This window comes from Lutjanus erythropterus, chromosome 4, assembly GCF_056507025.1.
Source record: "Lutjanus erythropterus isolate fLutEry1 chromosome 4, fLutEry1.hap2, whole genome shotgun sequence".
Classification (NCBI taxonomy): domain Eukaryota; kingdom Metazoa; phylum Chordata; class Actinopteri; order Lutjaniformes; family Lutjanidae; genus Lutjanus; species Lutjanus erythropterus.
The window spans coordinates 25,533,626-25,553,535 of NC_139320.1; the positions used below are offsets into that span (position 1 = coordinate 25,533,626).

Below are 19,910 nucleotides of genomic sequence, written 5' to 3' on the forward strand. Positions count from 1 at the left end.
CCGTTAAAAAACACAGGCATAGTGTCTGTGATGTGATAGATTTTTGAAAAATCCATATTTAAGCAACAAGGTGAAGATTTGAAGCTTTGAAGCTTTGGTGAGCCGATATCTATTCCTCTTTAAGCCTTAATATCTGCTTAATGGAACAATAATTTCCCAAATCACCACCAAGATACCTGTTAAAAAGAGGTAAAATTACCAATGCAGATTGTGACTTTTTATGTGGAAACTTCTTTTATTCTCTATTTCCTGAACGATGCTTTGAGTCTTTCCCTTTTGGCTTCCAGATAGTCTGTTCCTAGAGCATCTAACATATTTGCCATTAGAGGTACAGTGCAAAGGCACTTAAGATGCCTTAGGTGAAAACACGCACTTAAAAGGCACCAGATATACTCTTTACATATTCTGGAGATCACTGTCAATGATTCAAATTGAATAAAATGTTAAGTATAATAGAAGAGGAGAGAAACAGCCTCCTTGAAAGTAAATCAGTCCATGGAGGTTCAGAACAACATCCTCTCTGAAATGTTGAGGCTGTCGCTAGTTTTTGCTGTCACCATATTGTTCTTCTACTTGAGGAATTCAATTCACTTTAAGTAGGGTAACTTTCAAATCTGTTGTCTTTTATGATGCTATAAATGTAACAACACAAGATTACACACACAATTATGACAGCCGACCGCCAATACAGATTTTCCAAAGCAACTATACAATACAGCTACAACAAATAGCTGAAAATACTCATAATATGCCACTATTTCTGTTTGGACATAATGCTTAAAGAATACTGCAAAAAGACTAGAAGCTTGAAGCTCAGCAAGAGTCTAATCAGAGTTCTGCAAAGGGGGGCAGGAGTGTTTTGCACTACATGATAAAGTGCTATGAGTGAACTGAACAAAACTGAGAAATAATTATGTGCCCGTGGGGACTTGTCAGCTGCAAAAATACTGCTATCTACAAATGGAAAGTGGGCAATTATTGTATTACACATTACGGGGAGAGGCAGGATATGGAAGTGCATTTGAAATTAAAGGTATTGCACATTTGAAAATTGATAAGCAAAGCAATTAGTAGTTGGTTGGTAGTCAGTTAAATTATGTATCTTGCTGAGAATCAGCGCAGTTGCGTTGTTAACCACAGTCCCACTGCTGAGTCCTCCACTCTTTTCTTTGACAGCTGGCAAAGTGAAAAACCATATCAATGTCAGGAAGTAAGACAAGATGTAACAGTAAGACCAACACATATTTTTTTGTTTTAGCTCCACTGAGTGAAAGTAGATAGTATATTTGTTGATTTCTAACAAATGCTGTTGTCACAAATTTAATTTATTTTCTATTCTGTTAAGCCAGTTTCGTCTTGAACAAATCGGCACTGACGTACAAAACTAAGTCACAGAAATCCAGAAAGCTGCCAATGTATCGGCTGCCAAACCGCTTTGTCAGTGCGGTGAGTCACTTTCTGCAGGAAAAGCAGGGAGTATCAACATTACTGAGTGAACATAATAAATGTGACGCAAGTTATATCTTGTTCATTTCAACTATGTCACTTAACCCACACCGAGAAATGAGCATGGGAATCACAAAGTTTGGCTAAGTGCATCATCAAGGAAGGAATGTTGGCAAATGAATAGGGATGTAACCAACAGGCGATCTGAGGAGGGATGCAATCCTCCTTGTTAGCAAAGTCAACAAAATGCTTCTGCTTTCCTCCTTTAATAAAATAAAAATGAAGCAGCCAGCAATGGCCCAAGCATGTGCAAAAAATTTGTATGAACTGTCATAGCAATGAATGTTTGAGCACCGTCAGTGGCAGTCCTTTGCAGTCATAAATATGTCATACATTATATTTTTATTGCAGTATCATGATATTCAATATATTGTTACATCCATATCAACGAAAGATTGTTCACTATTAATTGTCTTCATATTTGAAACAAACCTCTCCAGGGCGGCCATGCACATCTGAAGAGTGTTAAGAACAGAATCTACAGCTGGTTTATTTGTCTGAGAACAAACTGTCAGTGGCTGTCTGGACCTCAGTCAGTTCGTTGCATACATATTCTGTATATATGACTCGGTGCAACCCGCTGTCTCTCTGACTGACAGCTGTGCTTTGACAGTTGCAGTGCGGTTGAAAAAAGCATCAGCGAGTGATGACAGGGAAAGAGCTTGTTATAAAATAAGTTGATCCTGTTAAAACCTGACAGCTGCACTCACTTCATTTAGTCAGGGTTCAACATACTGTCAGGCAAAAGGCTCATTTCTCTTACAAAATGGGAGATGTATACATGTCATATCATCTCATTCCCAGCTGGCACACTTCTGTCATCGTATCAAGTGTTAATGAAAAAAAATTTGTGATTGATAACAATGATTGTGTAATTGTGAATGTGAGACTGACCTGTATCCAGACACATAAGAAATCATTTTGTAATTTAACCATAACACCCTGAATCGAAATCCGGATACCTGGAGATTCACACCCCTAAGCTATACTTGACGAAGAGAAGTGAATTGGACAAAAGGAGAGGTGGATCACACGAAAAACTGGCAATAACACGCTGGGATGCAAGTCCTCCTCCCTGCAGCGTTAAAGCAGCCTCTGACTGCAGATTGAGACCAGGCCAAAGCCATAAAGAATTCCACAGGAGTGTTTGTCGCTGTGAATATGTGACACAGTCAGCTGTAGAGAGCACAGCATTTGAGCAGGAATCAAAGTGCCTGAGCCAAGCTATTGTGTTCTTTAATATGAACATGGCTTTGTGGTTAGACTGTCGACTGTCACAGTTTTGACATATTCAGTTATATGTTGCCACAGTGTTACAGAGTTGTTGATTTGATTTAAAGATCATCTTGATGGCTGTATTTTTCCGGTGCTTCTTATTTGTGCTGCATAACACTGACAGGCATTTTTAGTACTTCTTTCCTTTTCCTATGAACATCTGTGGGGGAGTGGACAGTGTTGTATTGGATTGTACTTGTACTTGTTGTGATGCAGCTACAGTAGTCCCTAAAGAACTAAACTGGCAAGCCAGTAACAAATCTCAACCGCAAGGTTGACCCTGACAACAGAAACTGGTAACAGGGGTTTTTGAGATAGATTTTTTTGACCTTTCTTATTTAGCTGTTCACTCGCAAATTAGCAGAGAAAACAAAAGGCATGAATATGAGCATGAAAATGGCTGTGTCAATTAAAACACTCTGTGCAACCACAAGATGTCAGTTTAATTCATGATACAATCCTGACAGTTTATTAAATTCATTGGCAATGGCCTGTTACCCCACTTTGTATTATACAAAACTTGACAAAAACTAGAATAGTGCACTCAGTAGTGCATGCAGATCTCTGCCAAGCAACCTGAAAATAGTATTTGCATGTAACCCTTTTGTAATCACCAACATTTTGATTGATTTTTGTCACAATTAAGTCTATGAGTTCTTGAGTAATGGCCAAAAGCTGTTGTGAGATCACAGTGACCTTTGACCACCAAAACCTAGGAGGTTCATCCTTGAATCCAAGTGGGTATTGGTACCAAAGAAATTTCCTCCAAGTGTTCCTGAGATATTGCGTTCACGAGTTTACAGTGACCTTTGACCACCACAATGTAATCACTGTATTCTTGAGTCCAAGTGCACATTTGTGCCAAGTTTAAAGAAATTCCCTGAAGGCACTGTTGAGATATCGCTCTTCACAAGAACGCGATGACCCAAAAATTTAATGCCTCTGTCCATGGTTGTCACCGGTGTGGAACCATATTATTATTACTATTTTCAAAAATTTTGAAACACAGAGGTCCTTCAGTATACAGTCATGAATGAGCACCAAAAAAGAAGGCTAATTGGTCCAGAAGTATGTGAGATTAAGTGTGGACAAGCTCAAGGTCCATTGGTCACTTTAGGTCCACATGCAAACGATCACATGATCCCCTCCAGGCTTATACCTAGTGGAAATAATTAAAAACAGCTCAGTGTGCAACCAAAAGATGTCAATTTAATTCATGAAGGAATCTTAAAAACAATTAACTGAATTATGTTGTTATTGGCAATGGTTTGTTGTTCCCCTTTGTGTGATATGAAACTTAAAAGTCATTCTTTGGATCTGTTATTTCATAAGAATTTCCTAATACAGAAATTATCATGTCATGGAATAGGTTACTAGGATTCTGTCAATAAGAACCTTCACATTTTGCATCTAGGTCTGTCAAGTGCCAGTTATAACACTACAAGTCCTTTTCGTAAGAAAATCACATTCCAGGCTGATGCTAAATCCTGACAAATACAGCATACTAAAAAAAAAGTCTCTTTTGTTTGTTTGACTACTGAAGCCGACAGGCACTTGCTCTTGTCAGCTGTCACCTTCATCTGATAAAAGCAATGACCCTTGCAGATCCCACTGATCCCTATCTTTCAGAGGGTGGAAAATCAGAAACACTCATTGTTGTTGAAAGGGCTGCACCTGCTGCATTTCAGGGGGCTCCGGAGCAATGCCATCGGAGATCGTTTCAGGTCTTAACACCACCCTCATGATAACATCGCCAAAGGACACAATGGCCATTTTATAGTTGGACAAAGAACAAAAAGCCAAATGTTCCTGCCGCTTTGTCCTCATTATCATACGTCATGTCAGACTGTTAAGAGTGTGAGTTTAATAGACATCACTTCTCAGTACATAATACTGTTTCTACAGCAAATTAGCCTGTATGCAGGTTTTTCAAATGTGGCTAAAAATAGGCAATTGCCTCTTTTTCAAGATGAGTTTGTCTTTGTTTTTCTCTCTCCGATGTCTGGCCAATTCAACTTGCATGTGCAGGAGAGCAGAGAGAAAGGTGTTTTTGAAGACTCTGTAAGTTCTGCTCTCAGTAGCTTCTAACTGAAACTCTGGTTTGAAGTTTAGTTTTTCCCCTGTGTCCCTATTTAAAGTTCAAGGTATCCGCTTTATTTAATTGTTTCATGTTCACTTTCAGCTGGAAAGGAGTTGTTAAGTTACTGTGATTTTGCTACTTTTAGATAACAAAATAACAGGGGACTTAAATTATGAAGAATTTACAGGAAATTAAATGTTCATCCATCATTCAGATGCTCAACTAAAGACAAGCAGTCATCAGTTAAATACACACTGTTGAGGAGGTGCAAACTGTGCATATGGGTGAAAAAGAAGCAAAAGAGTCGCAATTACTGATGGAGGAGACAGGCCTCCATTGCCTCTGCCGATAAAGGACAGAAATTAGCGTGTCAACCTGAGTGTCATGTTTCCATCACTGCAGATCCCAGCTGGAGCTGATAAATACATGTGACTACTGCAGAGGCATTTGACCTGGGAGTGAATGTAGACTGCACTCTTTCTTGCTGAAGACAAAAGCCAGACAGTACTCGGTGTTTTTTGCCCAATGTAAAAGAGGTTTAGGTTTAGCATTCAAGAAAGACTGGCACAGCAGGACCAACTGAGGGGACTTACATGGCTTTGAGACAAGGGACTCAACATGCAAACACACCAACAATAGAGGAGAAGATGAAGCTAAGAGGAGATGACATGCCATGCTTTAAGTGAACAGAGGGGAGACCTGAGGAAACGGTGAGAAACTCATCTACTTGTATTAGGTCATTGGGTTGGCATAGGACCGGAGACAATGCGTGAGACTTGGTCCTGTCTGCAGCCTGTAGACTGTGGTGTGAAAAATTAATTAGAAGAACATACATACAGTGAGGAGGTGAGATGCTCATGGGGGCTCAAGTAGACGGACATGATTAGCCATAGCCTGTAAGATTAATGAAGACCTTCACAGGGAGATTATATTGACTGAAGCTGATTATGCTTGAGACCATTTATTCAGCGGAATATCATTACAGATAGAACAATCCATACATCATATGCAACCTCAGCTCACCTCCTATCACAGCGGACAACCTACTAAATCCCAGTCTTTTTTCCTGATCCTTAGAGGACTACGGAGATTGCATGAGTAGTTTCAACCTTGCCAGAGTAACAATGTTACCTCAGTGTTGTATGATGTATGTGATTATGTTGTCATACTTTGTAACACTAGACTGGTTACAACAATAATTTTGTGCATTTACACATTTTATATATATGTATGCACATATACAAAATTCACAAAATTCCATATAACATACTTACATACATATTAATTACATAGGTGTCATAAGCATGTAAGTTCTCTGTATATACACACACAATATACTGCAGTATATTACAGTTTAAACTCAGTGGTTGTGAGATATATGTGCAATCACTTTGTTGAATTTAAAACCCAACTGGTACCTAACTTTTCCTAAAAGTCTGTATTTCCATTTAAAATCTTTCACATGGTTGGAGCATCTTGATTACAATGATAGAGCAAATATGACTGCCTCAAGTTTCATTCATATTCCTACACTGAAATACAAATAATGAAACTAAATTGTCCTAATCAGTGGGCCAGAATTATTAACAAATTTAAACACTCTGAAGTAGGGGTGTGGGGATGGTTGAAACCTTTTTGTCTCAGCACTTAAAACTCACTAATTTTTTGTGTTAGAGCTCTTAAAATTTGACACAAAGTACACCTATTACAAATAGCAATGACTCTCACATTTTTTGAGTTCTTTTTTCCTTGCAAAAAAAAAAAAAAAAAAAGGGAACAAAAATGACAAAGATAATAAATAGCAGCAGATGCAACCACCCACAGTGAAGGGAGTGCCAGGTTCAGAGAAGATGTAAGCAGAACAAAATCCACTGACACCTGCTGGAAATATTATATTATCATATATATTATATCATATTATACATATGACATTATGTTGTTTGCTCTTATTTGCTTTTATGTTTTAGATCAGCTTGGTCCCAGTCCTTTTCTGTGGGCTATGATATATTATTATATATTATTTTCTGACAACTCTAGGAGGAAACTTATAAATGTTAAAATGTTTTAGAATCTTATGAAGAACATTTAACCGTTTCGTTCTTGTTCCGAGTAACTATAGATTAATCTTAAAATTTGAATGGGCTCTCTGGGGGTTATATATGCAGTCCTTCTGGTCTACTATATCAGATGGCATGCATACTGATAACTATCTAATTAAACAAAATATGCATTTTGGCATTTTTTCATTCTTCAAAAGATATCCCTACAGAATAAATGTAATGGGATTCAAATAGTCAAAATGACAGCTTGTGGCTGTTCTAGTAGTTGGGGAATTCAGGCACTTGGGAGGTATGGAAGTCTCTATTCAACCTGCTCTGTTACTGATATTCTTTTCTTTATATTAAAGCCCAAATTAGAGATACAAAGTGATACAACAGAAATCAGATGTCATACATGTTTCCTGTATCTAAAATATTGAGCAAATGACAACAAACTTTTCTAATTGGCTTCAGACTGTGTGGCACATGATAGCAAGACTTTGTTTCACAAACTTTGGCATCAGCACACAGGCTCATTGTATGTACTTGTGTACTCTGAAATGCCAAATTTTAAATCCCCGGGTACTGATTATAGTGTTGATCAGTGTACACACCAAAGAAGCTCAACTGCCAAGATGTTGTGCCCAACTTCTCATGCTTACCGAAATCAACAATGACTTATTTTTCTTTCCTTTTTTAAATTTCCTGGGCTCAAGTTGTGAATGTGTAGAGAGGCTGTCACAACTCAGGTCCTCCTGCCAGTTGGAGAAATTCCATCAGTCCCTGATGGTGGGATCATAAATAGATCCAAAAATTGTGTATTGTATGAACAAAGTTAATAACCTGCAGCTACTCATTATTGTTTTAGGTTTCTACCATGTTCTGTTGGGAGACCGGGAACTGTTGTTAACCTCTAAGGCTCAGGGGCACCTTTTAACTAAACTTTGCATTTAAATGTTTATCTTTCAAGGTATACAATCACATCAATATATTCATTGCACAGTCCAGCTCTGTGTAGTGCATGCAAATACTCATCCATTTACCCATACGTAACCATATTCTGGTGCATGACTGTTTTGCCCTTGGTGAAAATGACTTCATGCATCACTTATACAGCACTACACATCTATATTCCCCTGCAACCCACTTTTAATATTGAGATACCTCTGAGTTAGTCGAGGAACAGTTGAATTACCATTCCACACTTAACACTCCCGGCAACATTGTATTTCAATCAGAGGCAGACTGCGGCAAGGAAAAAAATGGCCCCAGACATCATGCCTGCCCAGCCCACTTTTAAACATGAGAGAAATCTAATTGTGCTGCCCTCTCTGTGCCTGTATGATTTAAATATCTATGGAGTGAAAAAAGGCTATGCATGGAGAGGCAGAGGAAAATAAAATAAAACATGGCAACTACTGTCTTCAAAGTGAACATTTTCAGAGTATTCAGAGAGAACAGTAGGTCAATAATCCATTACATAAGGCATCATGTCAAAAGTATCATAAACGACAAAGACTGCATCACACCCCTGGGAGTGGCTGCTCACGGCTCCTGCTGCTGATAATATTGAAAACCAGTTTGAAGTGCAGCACTCTTACTAAAATGTGACATATTTCTGACTCAAGCATACTCAGCTCTCATACTCGCTGTTGTGACTGAAGTGGAAAACCACTACTTTCATAGATTTTCTTTGTTACCTGTGGTCCAACGCTAGTGGAGTCACTGTTGGGTAAAATGAACAACTCCTCAAAAACTGAATCCACTGACTGAGTATTCACCTTTGTGCTGTCTGTCCTATAAACAGTTTTTTTTCTTGTTTCACCATCAAGTAAACACCACAATGTATCAAAACTGAAGACAAAATGTACAACGCTGATTTGACTGATATGATCCCAGTTATTGATAAGTATTGATCCACTTACAGTGGTTTTTCAATGGCTGATGCCGCTGCTGATATTTAGAAAACAGGGCAACCGAAAGCCAATATAAAACAAAACAAAAAAAACAAAGAAAAGTCATGTATAAAGTCAATTATTTCATGCACATTACAATCTGATATTCATGTTTATCTTGGCCAGTAACAACAAACAACGTTTTTTATTAATAATGAAACTGAAAAATGCATTGGTTTACACTGTAGATTTCAGAACGTGATGTTATTCTGGACATTATTACATAAAATATATTTTAATGCTAGCCAGTAACAGTTTTAAATTAGATTTTCTGTCAGTTAGGATGGGAGAAATATGTTAACATTTAGAAAAGACGATGGTGACTAGGGCCGCATAAAATGGTACAAAAATCATATTGTGATTATTTTGACTCAAATTGTGATTGCAACATGCAATACAATTAGAGGGAAATAGCATATTGGCATTACAATTTTCATTTTCACTGATGAAAAAAAAAACTATTAAAATTGTGACGATGTAATATCTTTTGGGGTCTGTCCCAAACAAACATGTTTTCTTTCAGCAGGAGAACAAAATTTTTAGGCAAGGGCATCTATGCAGCACTACAGTACCTCATTAAAATACTGTTTCCTCACACAGTTTTCCTTCTTCAAAAAATTGTGATTTGGTTCTGGTTCTGCAATTTGGTTATTGTACTTGGCCCTATTGTGATGTTGATAAGACTGCAATTAATTGTGCAGCCCCAACAGTGACAGAGGAAATTTTCAGATCTTAACATTTACTGCAGGATGTGCGAGAGTTACTAGAGTGGGGATGATATCTCCCAATTTGACACCATCACAATACTTGGGTGCAGATTCAATATGTCTTGTATATTGTATATTAAGATTTATTGTGATTTTTGTTTGTTTTTTTTAACATTAGACCACAGGAAAAAGTTGAATCACACACTTTGAAAGACTATATCATGAGTCATATTTCTGAAAACAATGTCAGTCAGTCTTATTTCAGCAGTTTCATTTCAGCAGCATCATTACTATACTGCATATAACAGTACTTCACAAAAGTGCTTTTTGAAGTAAACTGCTACATTTATTTGTCCTTGCTCATCAAGCTTGTACCATCAGAAAATAATACATAAAAATAGATGTTAGACCAAAATGAATAGAGCCCAGAAAACTACAACCAGAACAAAGAGCCTTTCAATTAATATCCTCTATATTAAATTGAACTTTTGAAACTGAATTTTAACTTTGAGGTTATTGTTGCTGGTCAGTGCAGAGTGTTGAAGTCAGAGTAGCAGACTAATTTTAAAATATGAAATCAGCAGCTATTAATTTGTTTCCACACAGCTATTAGTTTGTTTTATGTCAAGCATGTGAAGTAAAACGAATCAGTTCGTTAAGATACAATTACTGCAAACGCAAAGCCAGTTTCCATTAGCGCATTAATAGTAACTCCCTTCACATGTTAGCATTGACCTAACGGACTAGGCACTAGTCACTCATATATATATTTATATAACCTCAGCAATCAATCAATACTTAATACTCTCCCACCCCTAGATGCTACAGAGCTTGAAACTAACTTCTTCACCTCCTTTCCAAAACTCACAAAGGGGAGCATTAACATCACTCCACAGCAGCCACATTGACAAGTCTGCCTTGTTTATCAGCCTCATGAGGGCAGGCATCAGCCAATGTTGATTGCCTCAAAATGCCAGGTAATCAGCCCGATTAATCAGCCGACCGATTAATAAGTCTATCACTACTGATGAGGCAATGCTTTGCTGTTAATTTGTGGATGGAAGGATGACACAAAGTACGAGTCCCTTCAGGGGATCTGACAAAAGTCCAGAGAGAGTCATCACTCTAAAATATCCAAACAGGCATGAGCTCAGAAAATTTCTCCCAAGGCCAAAGAACAAAGAAAGCAAACAGAAGTAAAGACCTGTCATTGCTTGTTATAATACAACAGTATGCCTGAGGACAATACTGATATATGGTGTGTATCTTCTTTTTGGGATTTTTATGTGATGCCCATGAAGTTCATTTGTCTACACTGTGTAATATTTCTTGGCTCTCTCATTCAATACAAATATAAGATGGTATAAAAGAAGAAATGGAGACCAGAAGTATATAAATAGGGAAAATGGAAATATTGTGATCATTAATGTGGGCGACATTAGAATGTGTTTTCCTATGAGTGGATATGTTCACATACAGAGAAATCAGATTATTTGATTTTCTATCAAATAAAAATGAATATATAACAGCAGACTGATTTCATTCAAGTACCCTGTTTTTAGGATTGCAAATTGATTAGTTTCATAAAGTGGCCACACAATCTCAATCATATAACGTTTTCTCTTGGAGGACGTTTGTGTGGTTTTATTTTTAATCCAAACACCAACTTTCATTAAGTATGTTGTACACATATAGAGTCTGTCAACTCTGAAACCTCAGCTGTGTCAAGGCTGTATTTCTTCTTCTGTGCTTGGAAACAGCAGACAAACACAGTCACCGTATAAAACTGGATAATCTTGGTGATTCATATATGGTAATGTGAAAACAGTAAGACTATAATTTAGTGTTCATCCAATGGAATTATTATTTTAAGGCGTCATCACTGCTGAAAGGTTAATGACTTGCAGTTTAAGAATTTACATATTATCACGATTGATTAAATGTAAAATCATGAAGAGCGCTCCCAAAAGAGTCTTTCCTTTTCTGCAATGCCAGATACACAGTGTGCTAAATAGGAAGCTGATTTCATGAGCTCATATTAAGTTTGTCTGAAACTGGAATATTGGAATATTTTTAATTGGTTGTTTTCCAGAAAATCTGGGTATTCTTACCTGTGGTGGCTGAAATTAAAATTTTGGTTGAGACAAAAGTAGTCACATCTTTCTTTCCACAAGAGTCTGGAAGGTAAAGAAGGAAACATTTCTCCTGTGGTAAAGCCCTGTAAGGCTGAGGAGAAGGAGCCAACCCATTTTTCTGAGAGGCAATTACTTTGCAAAGCAGTAAGACAACAGGAGTCAATGTGGTAGCAGAGGGCTGAGATACTTATAATGAACAAGCAGAGCAAATTCTGTCAACTTTATGCACCCAAGGTACCAAGGAACCAAATCCTGACATCAAAAATCAATAGACAGAATTGACTCAACTGAAACAAATTAACTGCACAAGCCACTGAGTCCCTGCTTATAAACTTGATGAACTAGTTGAAGTCTTGATAAACAGATAACGGATGACCTCCAGATTTTCAACCATAGCTTCTAATGTGAAAAAAACTGTAGCTCAAGCTACGTTACATGTTCTTATGTAATCCTTTTTTTTTTACATACTACTGGACTCATCAGCCTGTTTTTTGATGCACATTCATGACTATGGCTTGGGCAGTATCTATCTTTTCACACCTTTCTGACATTTCACCAGGGTATACGGTGTTACGGCAGGATTTGTGTAATACTTGTGTAAAATGGCTCAACTCTTTTACTCTATTACTCTGCTCTACTCCACTGTATCCAGTACTGCCTCTGCATAGGCAGAGCTGATCGTGATTATTTCCACAGTTGGGAAACAACACACACACACACACGAGCACTGTCTGCCACCATAGACAGTCATTTGTCTCCCACTGGCCCTCACAGTTCACTTAATTTCCTTTCAGTTCAATTCAATATGCTTTATTGGCATATATGTTTTATAAACAATTTTGCCAAAACTATATGATACAATAAAAAAAAGAGTAGTACATATTAATTAATTTCACTTTGCCTTTGCACTTCACTTTAGATTTCATGCGTCCCTCATTTTGTGCAGCTAAAATGTGCAGCATGTCTCTCCCCTAAGAGAACCTTTAGCTTTACACTGTCATCTATTAAAATTCTTCTGGTGTTCTCCTCTGATTTTATTTTGTCTGTCACATTTTAAGAGGAAGTGCATCTCTGTCTCTACTTCGCCTGCACTGCCGTGACCACAGACTCCTTCCTCTACTGGTAGCCAGGACTTCTTGCATCGTCCTCGCTCTATGGCCAGACTGTGGTCACTGAGTCTGTATTTGGTCAGGATCTGTCTCTGCTTTATATCTCTGACAGTAAAAAGATAATCTGCCAATTTATATTCATGGCTTAGGGCCAGAAAGCAATTGAGTTTGTTTTGAGTTTTGGTTTGATTTGTCCAATGTTCCAGATAGGAATCTTTTGTTAATTTAATAATTTAGTTTACTCTGATTTGTGGCTGGAAAGCAGTGCTGGTCTGAGGTTGAACTGTATTGGGTGTGGTTTGATCAGTAAGTCTTAGGACCAGCTAACAGAAAGGACTTTTTTGAGGGTACAGCTCTTGGGTTTGTAGTGCCTGAAATCTCAACATGTCTTGGGGTCCCAAATTAAGACATAACCAAAATCTAAGTGTTCTCCATATTTATGATCAATGGGTAATGGCCTAATTCTCTCTCTCTCTCTCTCTCTCTCTCTCTCTCTCTCTCCCTCTCTCCCTCCCTCTCTCCCTCCCTCCCTCCCTCTCTCACACACACACTCACTATGCCTTGAGACTCTGACCAATCAGTAGTCTGCAGTGTTTGCTGTCTTACCTTTATTATTAGAACAAAAACCAAAATACTACCAAACAGGGCAGAGGGATTTTTCTCTCTACGAATTAATCCTGTAACTTTATTCCTCATGCTGTGTTTCTTAGTTCTGCTGTGCCGCCTTGTCTGCCGCCTTAATTTAAGGAGGAGTGTCTGTATTTATGACAGTACTGAAAATCACACTGACAGGATTTCTTAATACTCTGGTATACCATAATACTTTTGTACCACCCAAGCCTATTCATTATCAATAAGATGAGGGACCTCTGTGATTTACAATTTTTGAAAAAACCTTTTTAATGCCCCCAAGCATGCAACAGTTGTGGCCAGAGGCCATTACGTTTTTAGGTTGTCCCATTTTTGTGAACCCGATATCTCGTAAAAAAAGCCTTCAGAGATCTTCTTAAAACTCAGGATGGATGTCCGCTTGGACTCGTGAACACAAAATCTCAGGAACGCCTGGAAAAGATTATCCTAAAATTTGGTACAAACATCCACTTGGACCCAGGGATGAACTGCTTAGATTTTGGTGATCAAAGGTCATGTGATCTCCCAAAACATGCTGTTGACCATAACTCAAGAATTCATATGTTAATTATAACACAATTTCACATGAATATCTTATTGATACTGGCGATGTTGGAGAGCAGCTGTAACTATTTACATGCAAGTAGTTACATGTAGTTAAATTACAAAATAAATGCAACTGTAATCCGTTACAGTTACTGAAAAAAAAAATATGTAATTGAATTACAACTACTAATCAAAATGTTACATGTTACAGGTTGTTAGGGATTACATCCAAATATTTTTTTCAGGATGCCTGGCTGCACTCTTCTGGATGTGTGGTTGGAAATAAAGCCAAGATAAAGTTAATAGTGTGACTCAAGTGTCCAGTGTTTATACATGTCACTGATTCAACCGAGAGAAATATTCCCAACATGTTACCACCTATTTGAAATTTTCTATACAAACATTAGTCCTTAATATACCAGAGTCTGTTGATTTTTCATCGAGTTTTTCCTCCCGTTTCCCTGTTAATGCCGTTTGTAATAACAGCAGTACCTGTAGTAGCCATGGCCTTTGCTTTTATCTCAAGGCAGATAGACACCCACGACTGACGAGACATTTCTGAGAGATCTCTTAAGTGCTTGTGTTGGTCTGAAAAGCTTTCAATAGTCACACACTCTGCAGTAACACTGCAGATTTTTTTTTTTTTTTTTTTGACGTCTTTGTCTGTGTATCATTCTGGGTCATTCTTAAATCTGATTGACTTAGACTGAAGTTTTTTTTGTTTTGTTTTTTACATGCAATGTGGTCACAACCATTATATTTTGTTATGTTTTTTTAATGTGATTTCATGCTGATCAAAAAGTGAAAATTGTTTTTCTTACATTTCTTGATACAAGGAAAACTGAGAGGGTGGTAGCACAATATGTGACAACCAGATAATGAAGGCATTTTTCATTTTCCCTTGAGGAATTTCATTTTACTTCATCACGCCTTGATCTGCCTCAAAAACCTCACAGGACCCTGTTACAGTTGAATTTTCAGTAGTGCAATTTTCTTAAGTATACCAATATTCACCATAATGTTTGATCCGCTGCTACATCTCTGAAGAATCAACGGATTTGAAGCCGAATGCTGATCCACTGATTGAGCCAGCTGAGTGTCACAAGTAGGGGTGACACAAGCAAGATATGACACCACAGCCGAGTAGAAGAGGTAGAGCTGGAGCACAACAGTGTGAGAAAGGCTTATAAAACTATTTCTTTGGTTATTTAAGTGTCTGGTTTTATCCAGTTCACAGCTTTTGGTTTTTTGCTTTGAGGCCAGTGTTTTGAGCACTTCATTTAGCACACTGCATTGTGTCGTTGTGACATTATTTCTTTGTTTGATGGTTCTAATGAATGTGACTATTGCAGACAGCATGAAATGTACCTTAAATTGTGTTTTTGTGGAGTATACAATATTTGATGAAGTTTCATTAAAAATGAGATTAAGGTTCGCATTAAGTAGCGAGTTGGTATAGCCTCACCATTTCTCCTAATTTCTCTTACATATCCCCATGCCTCTCTTGAATCATGTTCACAAACTCCATGGGGAAGCAAGATTTACACTTTCTAAAATGCTGATGATTAGACTACAACAACCCTCCAAGTGCTTATGCAAATAAAACCACAGCCCTGTCTTCCCTCTGGAACACATTTAGAAAATAATACATATGCAGTAGTAGTATATGCAGTACACAATAATACTGAAGAGGCTGTCAGGCTGACAGCTTTCATACAAGTGGCTAACTCTATCTCTGCTCCTTAGTTTGGGACAAAGACGTGTCATCCTGAAACAGCTTTGCTGGTAGGTTTATGCTGCATTGCTGCTTGTTATTGTGTCTATGCCAGCATATACAATTACAAGCTGCAACAGTGTACAACAAATTAGGTATCAAGTATGTGAATAAAAACACCTATTTACATTATCTTGAACATAAAACACCTTAGAAAGAAATAAATCATCTCAACACATTTGCCTACAAAACAGTTCTAGAGAAATAATTATTACCTTTTGAAATACCAATGAAATTCGATAGAAATGAATCATTACAATACGCACAATGTAGCCTGCAGAAATAATTCTATGAACACCAAGGCCAGCAGCTTAAGACTCACTGACTCAAGGAGCAGCAGTGTGAAAATGTTAGAGATTACAGAGAACTAGAGTTACAATGAAAACACTGAATTGATCCTTTCTAAGTCCTGCCTCTTTTTACTCTGTGCTCCAATCAAAGTTGAGCAAGTTTAGAACTGCAGACAGCTTTCTCCTTTTCTGTTTACTGTGTTATGAGCTAGGAACTTGTAAAAGCGACAGACAGCCACATCTTAACATACCTAATGTTTGCAAAACATCAGCTACCTAGCTCTCTAATGATTGGTGTAGATTTGCTAGCTACTTAGAAATCTGACTGAGGTTCATTGAGATACAAAGAAATGGACAACATGAGAGCTCCCCAGAGGTGAAGCCAAAATATCTGTATGTACCCCTGGTGGGTGGCTGTAGTACAGGTCATAAACCCAGCCCACTCCATTTTAATAAACAGGCCATCAGCCAAAATAAAACATCAAAATCCAATTAATTTTTTACCAAAGATGGTTTTTGTCATTTTAGATCAAGAGTTATTTTTTGTGTATCTGGGTTATTTTGGCTTCAGTTTTGTAAAGCACGAGGAAGTGGAGACATGGCATCCATCTTTATTTCTGTCTATGGTTTTGCCCTTTAATAGACTTTACACACTGGTGGAGCTAAGCCTGTTGCTCGCCATGACATCAACCAAACACAGCAGTCCACAAACCTGCAGCATGCAAAATGTCACCTGTCAATACTATGTTAAGTATAAACCGGTATGACCTGGCTAACCTCCCTTTACTTGTAGAACTTTTTATATACTTTTTCAGGTAGTTTGCTCAGGCAAAGCATTATATAATATATTGCATGTATAAAAATACAGCCTTGCTCTTCTAAAGATGTTCACAATTTATTCAGAATCTAAAAGTCTCTAGTGACACGGATCAAAAGTTAAGAAACAGTTGTTTCCATTTAATAGTGAAGTTTAACGAGCAGCCGAGTGAGGTCAGTGCTGCATGTTTGACTCCCAGTAACGAAGCTCGGAGAGAGCCACAGAGTGCATGAACCCTGCTCTGGTGGGTTGAAAGAACCATTAAAAGGGCAGAATCCGTTAGACTGGCAAACACATGCTCTACACTGACCAAGAGAGACACTTGATCTGGAACTTTAAATTGTGCACTTACTGCTAATCACAGTAAAGGTATGCTATACCAGAAAACTCAAGTCAGTGGATGGAGAAGAGCCCTGCCATGGTCAGGTTTGACTCCCCTGGGTCACTAAAGCACTTAAGAAAAAGATGTTTAAAGGGTGCTTTACATGCATGTCCGCTAAATGGAGTTTTATTACACAAGAAAGCATCTATTAAGTAATATTTGTCATGCTGATTAACCCTGCTGTTCAAATGATGTCATGCAAATAGCACTGAGAAACTAAAGTAGTGATGTGGCGTTATCACTGGCTGCTTTTTCACAGAGTCCCTGCTGTTTACAGCCACCATAGACCTTTACTGAAAAGGTGTGGAAAACCCTGTCAAATTTCGGAGACTCTAAAGCCTAACAGAATAGGAATGTTCAATGAGCCACGGCATCTTCACTTTTTCTCAGACTTAAGTGCAAAATTCATCATTTCAAAAGACGTGGATTCATCCTCCCCAAGTACGAAAAGATACAAACCTCCTCTCACACCCATAAATGATCATTCTGCCATCTGTGTCACATTTACAACCGCAATGTCATTATAGTAGATTTCATTGCGTACTGTATGATTTGACAGCAGTGCTTAAGAAGATTATTCTGTACATCTATGTCTTATTCTTACCTTTTACTCTTAAATATCCATATTGTGAGACCTGACGTCGTCTTAGATTCTGGATGTCATTTCATTGTGATAAGGAATAAGTGATGTATTTTCCCAGTTTTAAAGGATGCATTACAGTAAAGTAATTTTCTGATCTTATCAGACTCTTCTAATTGTTCTGTTATTAGTCTTTACCCATTTAGACATTATATCCACATTACTCATCCACGTTCCTACATATTTTCAGCTTCAGAACTTTTCCAGATTAAAATTTCCAAACATCTCAGCAGATTTTTCAAACCAGATTAGCCATCTGAATAAAAACAGCTAGAGGTTTATTTTGTAAGTAAACTTATTTAAAATACAACTGTAAAATTTTGAATATGTATGCTCTTATGTTAGCAAATATTTGCCAGAAAACAGTACTGTAGCAAATACAAATCACCAAACCCAGATAATTTCAATGCATTGCTTTTAATATAAGATGATATAAAAAAAAATGCTATGTCATTCAGTTTACTTAATTTTAAATTTAAATAACTGTAAACCTTCACCCCTTATAGTAACAGAGGGTATGATCATGCACAATTCAGCAGAGAACTAGAAAAGATAACTGAGGTCATTGAGTTAATATTTTTTGAAAGCACAGTCTTCCCTTCAATATGGTGGCCACATAGATAAATAAATATTAAGGTATTTGGTAAATATTATTGTGATATTTGACTCTGACCATATCACCCAGTCCTATGCCTGTGAACACTACCTTCTGAATTTCTTACCTGAAAGGCCACTGATGACAGACAGGAGGAGAAATGGTTTCCATGGTGACCCCATACTTCTTGAAGAGGGTCCCTTCTGCAAGAATGTTAGCAGGTCTGCTTCTTCATTAAAGCTGTGCCTACAAACAGAGACAGAAAACATCAGTCAGTGGGTGGATCAACCTCGTTGGATCACGTACACCCAGAACTGTCACTTCATATCACTCTGCTAATCTCAGTAAATGATTAATTTTCACCTCGGATCAATAAAGGATGGATCATAAAAAAAGAAAATAAGTTTGCCTTTTTCTTTTGACCTCACTGTGCAAATTTTAGCGTCACATGGAACAGCAGGTTTTGTCACCTCAGCGGCAGGCTAATTGGTGTTAAAAAAGTCAACAGATCTTGTTTCTTGTTTCATTCTTCTTATTTATAGTACATACTGTATGTGGTACAAACGCCATATAATATCATTCAAAACGTAACTTCCAAAAAATTAACATAGGGCATTGTGTGTGTGTGTTGTCAGTTCATATTCCTTCCTGGGATCTGACACAATCTCTAATTGCCTTCAGTCTGTCACAGCTCTCCAAAGTTCCCCTCATACTTCAAACTGCAGCAAGTCTTGTGCTGAGAAATCCCATGTCTCACGGAATCAATCAGGTGGAGACTGGCACCCACAGCACTAACTAGGCTCTGAGGAAGTTCAGTCCAGTCTGAGCAAGTAAACTGTGCTTCTAACTGACCCGCAGTGTTTGTTTCTAAGTTAACTAACATTTTCCTTAACTTCAAAAGTGTCGCCCAGATGTATATATGTGCCCCTGATATACTGTCAAAAATGTAATATGGCCTGCAAATGTACTTTTTTAATTTAACCAATGTTTTAATTGTCGTTGACAACATAACGTGTTGCTCTAAAGCCCAAAAAGACTTCACCCCACAAGCTTACAGTGTGAAAGAAGCAGCTAAAACAGTGGCTACATTCTTTTATAAAGTCTATTTATAAAGTCTAGAAGTGCTGCACGACTAGATCTTTTTATCTCCATTCAAATTAGCCTCTCAGCTGGTGGAAGTCCCTAATGTGCTTGCTCTGTGGGCTGCACAATGCACAAGATGTGTCACAGAAGTTGGCTTCATGTGCCACCTCCAACGCTGTGTCCAGTTCTCCAAAAAAAATATCTTGTAACGCAACCATAAAAGTTTGTTCTGAGTTTGTTGCACCACAGGAGAGCATATTATTAATCACCCAGCCAAATTTGAGTGATTAAAAAAACAGCTAGGTATACAAATTAGGTCTCAAAATCATGTTTAATGCTCTGAAACA

The 19,910-nt window shown here is 37.7% G+C and overlaps 1 protein-coding gene across 1 annotated transcript in view; it reads right to left on the minus strand.

Annotated features, from left to right (window-relative positions):
* The window catches only part of cntn5 (contactin 5), a 169,005-nt gene that overhangs the window by 103,244 nt on the left and 45,851 nt on the right, over positions 1-19,910 (minus strand). Inside the window, exon 2 of the mRNA XM_084717428.1 lies at positions 18,608-18,726. Within this exon, the coding sequence (XP_084573554.1) occupies positions 18,608-18,662 (55 nt within the window). The 5' untranslated portion in view covers positions 18,663-18,726. The remainder of the gene's footprint in view (positions 1-18,607; positions 18,727-19,910) is intronic.